Raw genomic sequence first — 8,566 nt, 5'->3', positions numbered from 1 at the left:
TTTTTTTTTTTTTTTATAGAGACGGAGTTTCACCATATTGGCCGGGCTGGTTTCGAACTCCTGACCTTGTGTTCCACCTGCCTTGGTCTCCCAAAGTGCTGGGATTACAGGCATGAGCCACCACACCCGGCCTCCCCTGAGTTCTGTAAACAGGTGTCACTTCCTCTCAAAAACCATCACCCCGCTGACTGTTGAGGTGCCTTTACTCTGTGTTCCCATGGTACCCTGTGCTCCATAACTTCTCACACGTTAAGTGTCTTGCTTTGTGCTGTCTGCATCCTGGCACTTAGTAGGCCCTCAACCTCTATTCACTGAACTGAACGGTGAACCAGCAATTAAAAGCTATAGATGGTCATTCATAATCTCAACTCTTGCTTTCTTTAAAACTCAAATGTGCTGATTTTTCTGATCAGTTGTTTGGGTATGTTATAATTGAATCTCTCCTAAATCATTTTACTCTCCTAAATCATTTTACTCTCCTGGAAAATTACAAGGTTAACGACTAAACTGGACCAATTTGGGCCAGGCGCGTACAGGTGGTACCAGTGATGATAAATGTGTAAATTGAGCCACAGTGCTCACTATTCTGATGGTCATTGTTGGCTCTTTGCCCTGTCAGGATTGAATGCAGATTGTATTTTGCTAGGAATAAATTGCCATGTTGTGTGATCTGACTAGATAAGTGTTTCTTAAACTTGCTTCATCATAAAATCATCTGGGGTTCTTGTTAAAAACAGATTTCCAGCCTGACCCTAGACCTACTGAATCAGACTTCAGGGGAGGAGCTTAGAACAGCGATTACTTCCAAAGAATGAGAGTAAAAGGATTATTACTTTTCATTCTACATACTGCCATATTGTTTGATTTTTTTTCCCTGAATATGTTCTGCTTTTATTCAGCTGCAACTTTATATTTTGATTAACTTACAATTCATGGTACAAAAATTCAAAAGATACAAAAGGATATGTGATAAAAAATATTCCACCCCTTTCCCAGTCACTAGGTTCTCCTCCCTGGAGGGGACCAATATTATCAGTTCATTGTGTATTCTTTCAGAGATACTATGGCTATAAAAGCATATATAGTTACACATTTTATATATATATGCACATTTTACATATATACATATTCTACACAAAAAAATACCTTTTAAAAACAGCATAGTATAATGTTCTGTCCCTTGCACTTACCGTTTACCATATCTTGGTGATTTTTCTATGTGTATAGATAAGAGTTTTGTCATTTTTTATGGTTTTGCACTATTCCATTGTATGTATACATTATGATTTACTTAACTAGTCCCTTATTGATGGGCAATTAATTAGGTTGTTTCCAGTCTTCACCTATTACAAATAATGCTGCAGTAAATATTTTGTGTTTGCAGAGAAGTTGCTCATACTTAGGCACTTGCATTGTTGTTCCAAGTGCTTTACATATCTAAAAGATAAATCCCTGAAAGGAGAATTGCTGGGGCAAAGGGTATGCACATTTGTAATTTTGAAAGGTCTTGCCAAATCGCTCTCCCTAGATATTCTACCATTTATACCCCTACCAGGAATGTTTGCAAGTGCCTGTTTCCTTCACCAATACATTATTTGCTAATCTTGTAGGTGAAACATCATGTTTCAGTATTATTTTAATTTTTATCTCTCATCACAAGTGAGTTTGATCATCTTTTTATATGCTTAAAATCTATTTGTTTCCTTTTTTGTGAAATGTTCTCTTAGATTGTTAGGTTTTTTTCCCTTCTCTATTAAGGAAATTAGTCTTCTGCACTGTAAGTTGCACATTTTTTGCAGATTGTCATTTGTCTTTTGAGCTTACTTACATTCGTTTTTCCCAAGCAGAAATGTTTGATTTTTTTTTTTCTTATTCATCAGTCATTTATACATTCATACTGTGGAAATGTTTGATTTTCATATAGTCAAGAGTACTGACCGTTTTCTGGGAGTGTTACTGGATTTGCTCATAAACTATCCCCACTCTGAGATTATACAAAATTTCCCTCATGTTGTCTTTTATTATTATTTTTATTTTTATTATTACTATTTTTTTTGAGACGGAGTCTTGCTCTGTCACCCAGGCTGGAGTGCAGTGGTGCGGTCTTGGCTCACTGCAACCTCTACCTCCTGAGATCAAGCAAGGCTCCTGCCTTAGCCCCCCGAGTAGCTGGGATTACAGGCACCAGCCACGATACCTGGCTAAATTTTGTATTTTTAGTAGAGACGGGGTTTCACCATGTTGGCCAGGCTGGTCTCGAACTCCTGACCTGAAGTGATTTGCCCGCCTTGGTCTCCCAAAGTGCTGGGATTACAGGCATGAGCCACTGTGGCTGGCCTATTATTTTTGTGGTTATCCTAGTTAAAGTGTGAAGTATGGATCCATGTTTTTCTCCTCAAATGACTCTTCAGTTATCCCAACACCATTTGTTAAATAATCTTTATTACTTTTCTAATCTAAAAACTGAGTTTTCTTAGAACAAATAAATGGCATATAAATAAAGGGAAGGGGAACTGCTATACGTTAAGATCCTTAGAAGCCATATCAACCAAATACAGCATGTGAATTCTATTTGAATCCTGATTTGAACAAAGCAACCATCAAAAGACATTTTGGGGACAATCATAGAAAGTAGAATAGGGACTAATAGGGACTGGATATTATGATATTAAGAAATTGTTAATTTTGTTGGGTGTAATAATGGTACTATTTGTTACTTTAACTGTGAGAGTTAAATAATGAAGTATTTATGGGTGAAGTGATTTGATGTCTGGAATTTGCCTTAAGATATGCCAGGAATGGTCAATAGCTTATGAAAAGATATTCAACATCACTAATCCTCCGAGAAATGCAAATCAAAACCACAATGAGATATTACCTCACACTCATTAGGATGGCTACTGTTAAAAAAACACACAGAAAATAAGTGTTGGCAAGGATGTGGATAAATTGGAACCCTTATGCACTGTTGGTAGGATTGTAAAATGCTGCAGCTGCTGTGGAAAACAGTATGGAGGTTCCTTAAAATATTAAAAATAAAACTACCATATAATTCAGCAATTCCACTTCTGAGTATATATCTAAAACAATTGAAAGCAGGATCTCTAAGAGATATTTGCACACCCATGTTCATAGCAGTACTATTCACAGTAGCCAAGAGTTGGAAGCAACCCAAATGTCTATTGATGGATGAATGGATAAACAAAATGTATAGCATACAATAGAATATTTTTTTTTTTTTTGAGGCGGAGTCTCGCTCTGTCGCCCGGACTGGAGTGCAGTGGCCGGATCTCAGCTCACTGCAAGCTCCGCCTCCCGGGTTTACGTCATTCTCCTGCCTCCGCCTCCCGAGTAGCTGGGACTACAGGCGCCCGCCACCTCGCCCGGCTAATTTTTTGTATTTTTTAGTAGAGACGGGGTTTCACTGGGTTAGCCAGGATGGTCTCGATCTCCTGAACTCGTGATCCACCCGTCTCGGCCTCCCAAAGTGCTGGGATTACAGGCTTGAGCCACCGCGCCCAGCAAAAAAAGTTCTTAAAGCTTTAGGGGAGCTTGGGATTTGTGAACAGAACTGAATTTGAATCCTAGCTCCACTTTTTAAAAATCGAGATATAACTCATATACCATAAAATTCAACATTTTGAAGTGTACAATTTAATGGTCTTCAGTATATTCATAGTGTTGTGCAACTACCACCACTAATTCCAGAAGATTTTTATAACCTCAAAGGGTAACCCAGTACATACTAGTCTTATTCCCCATCCCCACAATCCCTGGCAACGACTAATTTATTCTTCCATCTCTTTGGATTTGCCTATTCTGGGCATCTCATATGAAAGAAGTCATACAATATATGACTTTTTGTGTCTGGCTTGTTCCACGTTAGAATTCTGTTTTCAAAGTTCATTGATGTTGTAGCATAAATCCCTACTTCATTCCTTTTTATCGCCAAATAATATTTCCTTTTATGGATATACCACATTTTGTTTATCCATTCATCAGTTGATAGACATTTGGGTTATCTCCACTTTTGGGCTATTATGAATAAGCCTGCTGTGAACTTTCACGTACAAGTTTTTGTGTGAACATAGCTTTTCAGTTCTCTTGGGTATATACTTAGGATTAGAATCGTTGGATCATGTGATAACTATGTTTAACCATTTCAGGATCTCTGAGACCATTTTCCAAAGTAACTGCACTATTTTTCATTCCCACTAGCAATTTACGAGGATTCCAGTTTCTCTGCATCCTTGCCAACACTCATTATTTTCCATTTTTTGATTATAGCCATCCTAGTGGGTGCTAACTGGTGTCTCATTTTGGTTTTGATGGGCATTTCTGTAATGACTAATAATGTTGAGCAGTTTGTCATGTGCTTATTGGCTAGCTGCACTTTTTAGCTATGTGACTTTGGTCAAGTTCTCTAACCTCTGACCCTCATTGATCGTTTGTCTTTAAAACGAAGATAATAATGCCTCCTGACGTTATTGCAAGGTTAATGGACGTGAGGTGGGTTTGGAACAGTGCCTGGTACATAGTAGGTACTTAATTGATATCTAATACTACTTTGCTACTTGAGCTGTGGATAGCTTGCAATCGAGTGATTTCACTACATCTGCTGTAGAAGTTAAATACTGAGATGATAGTGCCCTTCTCATTTGCCAGAGCTGTTTTTCTTTTTAACAATCTCACTAGGCCTTTCTTTACTATTCTGTACCAATCAACTCCTGTTCTCTGTCCTTTCTAGTTGGAAGGACATGGTTAGGACCATGGAGATAAAAGAGTAAGATAGAACCTGTGACCCTAAAACTGGAAGATGATGGTATTGTCAAATTAGTTCTGTGACTGTGTCATCCATCTCTATGCCATAAGAGTGAAGAAGAGGGGAATTAAAAATAATTTGTCCAAGAGGTGGCAGGCCTATGGAAAGTATTCAAAACATTAGGAAAGAGAGGCAATAAGGCATTCTAGGCAGGGAAACCAAGTGAGCAAAGACAGGGAAGCAGGAGTAGTCTTAGAAGTGGGTAGTTAGGAAATTAGCCTGTTAGGAGAGGGGTATTGCAGAATTGTGAGAGAGATTCGTGAGATTCTTATTCTATTGTTTTCCATTACCTACTCCAGAATATTTAGTAAAAGAAGTCCTATACGTGGAATCATGAAACTTTTGTTCTAATCTTGGTTCAGCTGCAATTAGCTAGTTCAAGTCATTTATCCTCTCTAGGCCTCAGTTGCCTATGTGATAAAATGAATGATTGGATTAGTTCAGTGATTCTTAATTGGGGGTGTGCATGAGAACCTACTGAAAACTGTTTTGAAATATAGGTGTTTGGATCACACTCAAGACATTGTTCCAGGCTAGGTACAGTGGCTCACGCCTGTCATCCCAGCACTTTGGGAGGCCAAGGCCGGCGGATCACCTGAGGTCAGGAGTTTGAGACCAGCCTGGCCAACATGGTGAAACCCCGTCTCTGCTAAAAAATACAAAAATTAGCCTGGTGTGGTGGCATGCGCCCGTAGTCCCAGCTACTCAGGAGGCTGAGGCAGGAGAATTGCTTGAACCCGGGACACGGAGGTTGCAGTGAGCCGAGATCAGGCCACTGCACTCCAGTCTGGGTGACAGAGTAAGACTCTGTTTCAAAAAAAAAAAAAACAAGAAATAAATAATTCCAGCAGATCTGAGGTGACGCTCAGGTTTGTATATTTTGAAAAAGATCTCCAGGTGGTTGTGATGTACATTCCTAGTGTTTTAAGAGCTACCAAATTGATTAAAAATCACTAGTCCGTGGCTTTCTGGAGTTGAAATCACTTGAATGGTGGCATAATCGGCTTCAGACCAGCTAAAGATTAAGTGTTGTAGTAGAAAGGGTCTTTGGTGACACCAAGAGACTTTGATGTCAGTGTGACCCAGGTTGCTGTTTCCCGGCTTGATAGCTCTGAGTATGGCATCTTACTTTTCTGAACCTCAGTTTCCTCATCTGTAAAATGGGGCTTCTAATACCTGCATGGTGTGGTTGTGATGATGAGAGAGAAAATATCACACTTAGTAACTGTGCCTGATACAAGGTCAATGGATGCTCAACTTGTATGACTTGTATGAGTGGTGTGCTGGAAGAAACTATTACCAGGGGACAGCATAAAACTTTACTCCTACCCTGACACATCTGGAGTTACTCATATATCTAGGCATAAATATGTTACAATACTTTTTGGCTCCTTTGCCTGGATATCAAATAAATATCGACCTTGCTTCACTGTCTGCATACTGGTGTCTCTCCCCTTGTGTGTGACATGACTAGCAACTGTAAGTAGACTCCTTTTCCATGATCTAGCAAAAGTTTAATGCATTGAAACTCCTGTTAAACTCCAGAAAACTACCATTCCAACTTAAATGAAAAATAGATTAGTCGAGTTGAAAAAAACCATCAAGGTCCACAGGCTCCAGAGCCAAAATCTGGGCTTTGCTCCTCCTCGCCATATGACCTTGGGGCTAATAATGTGTAAAATGGGGATAATAATAATAGGTATGCCCTCACAAGGTTGTTGTGAGTATTAAATGAGTTAATGCACATAGTACATATTCAGTATCTGTTAGCCATTATTATTACTACTATGTACCAGGTCTTATGTGGGAGCCAGGAATACAGAGGTAAATTCTCTATATGGTCAAGGAACTTAATCTGGTGGAGCCGGTATACAGATAATTTCAGTATACTTCAAGTACAGCAATAGAGGCATGTGCAGGAAGAGTACTTAACAGTTTACCTCTATTACATAAAAAATAATGATCTCCAGGAAGAAGCACGGTACAACAGAAAGTATGCATTCCAGAGTCAGATCAGCCTGGATTTGAATCCTGCCTACCACTCACTCATTATGCAACTTTGGGGGCAGTCAATCTCTCATAGCCTTAGTTTCCCCATTTCTAAAATGGGGTGAAGTTTCTGACTTCTCACTGTTGGAAGTGCAACTATTTAGGTGCCCTGCGATGTAGGGTGCTACTAAGAAAAAAAGCAAGGACTTTTTAAAAACACATAAACTTAGATTTCTATGTATATTTCTACGTCTTAAGTTTTTCATCCATATGTACCTACCTAAGGTTAATGATGAGATAATATATATAAAATATGTACAGCATATAGATGCTGAGCAATAAATAATAGCTTTATTATCTAACAGAAGTCTCTAATGTTATTGTTTGAAGTAAAAACTTAAGTAATATATACCGTGTTAATTTCAGTATTCTAATTTTGAAGAGCCTCAGGGCAAGTTTCATGAAAGGAGTGAAAAAAAAACTGGGCGAATGAACACATGTATAACGCTGTCTGTGTTTACAGTAATAATCAAGTTGTAGACTGGGAGAGCATTTTTTTTTTGTTTTTTAAGAGTATTCTGTTCTGGTTGGGCGCAGTGGCTCATGCCTGTAATCCTAGCACTTTGGGAGGCCAAGGCAGGAGGATCACTTAAGCTCAGGAATTCGAGACCAGCCTGGGTAGCATAGTGGGATCTCATCTCTGTATTAAAAAAGAAAAAGTAAAAAATGTTAAAAGAATGTTCTGTTCTGTCACATACAATCTCAAATTTCACCAAACTATAAAATTTAGTTGCTAAACCTGACCTTCTAACAATACAAATCAGCTTCTGTGGCATGACACGTTCTCTTCTTCCCTCCTAGGTCTTTCAGAGCCTTGAAGACCACCATTTGGAAGTGGTGGCGTTTTTCAGGGAAAATGGCTTTCATGGCCTTCTTGCCCATGACTCCGAGTATGCTCTCTACAATATTCCCTCTTACTACAGTTCCCATGCTCTGAAACTGAGCTGGAATGGGAAGAACCTCACTACCAACCAGTTCCTGATGCAAGAAGTAGCCAAGCAGCTGGGCCTGAAGAGGATGAATTTCCCCATATTTGCTGCACTGCTAGGTAGGTCATCCAAAGAAAAGACTGCAGTGATTGGTAGTTTCCTCTTCTGGTGTTAAGAGATGAGGACTAGAGTGATTTAGCCTGTCATCATTAGATTTGTCTTCTTAAAAAGTCTTCACACTAAACACTGCTGGGGAGAACTCAGCATGGTTTTTGGGCTTCTTGATAGAGCACACTAAAACTCAGCATGTTTGTTTTGTGGGTTGCTACAGGTTATTCCAGAACATTATTTAGATTCCTGTAAACCTTCTTTTGCTACATTTTATAACTCTTATGCAGAGTATTCTCAAGCCAAATGTTTTATTAGCCCTAAACAACTTTGTTTCCCCACACAGAGCATTAACATTTCTTGCCCAGTGTCTCAATTTAGATCAGAAAGACAAATTATTGATTATGTTTTTCTCTTTGTTTCTTTTATGCTAGTATTTTTTATGAAAATTTCCAAATACACAGCAAAATTGAAAAAGGGCTTTGCAGTAAAAATTCTATATCCACCACCTGTATTCTGCCATTAACATTTTACTATAATTGCCTTATCATATATCTGTCCATTCCTTTACCCATCCATCAATCTATCTCTTATTTTATTTTATTTTATTTATTTATTTATTTATTTATTTATTTATTTATTTTTTGAGACAGAGTCT

General features: G+C 38.5%; 1 protein-coding gene across 1 annotated transcript in view; it reads left to right on the top strand.

Annotated features, from left to right (window-relative positions):
* Positions 1-8,566, top strand: part of FAM120C (family with sequence similarity 120C) — a gene marked incomplete at its 5' end in the record, with an annotated part of 150,175 nt that overhangs the window by 15,067 nt on the left and 126,542 nt on the right. Inside the window, one exon of the mRNA XM_011946593.1 lies at positions 7,673-7,919. Within this exon, the coding sequence (XP_011801983.1) occupies positions 7,673-7,919 (247 nt within the window). The remainder of the gene's footprint in view (positions 1-7,672; positions 7,920-8,566) is intronic.

The sequence above is a fragment of the Colobus angolensis genome, unplaced genomic scaffold (assembly GCF_000951035.1).
Source record: "Colobus angolensis palliatus isolate OR3802 unplaced genomic scaffold, Cang.pa_1.0 Scaffold250, whole genome shotgun sequence".
Lineage (NCBI taxonomy): Eukaryota > Metazoa > Chordata > Mammalia > Primates > Cercopithecidae > Colobus > Colobus angolensis.
This window is presented reverse-complemented; position numbering and strand designations above follow the sequence as displayed.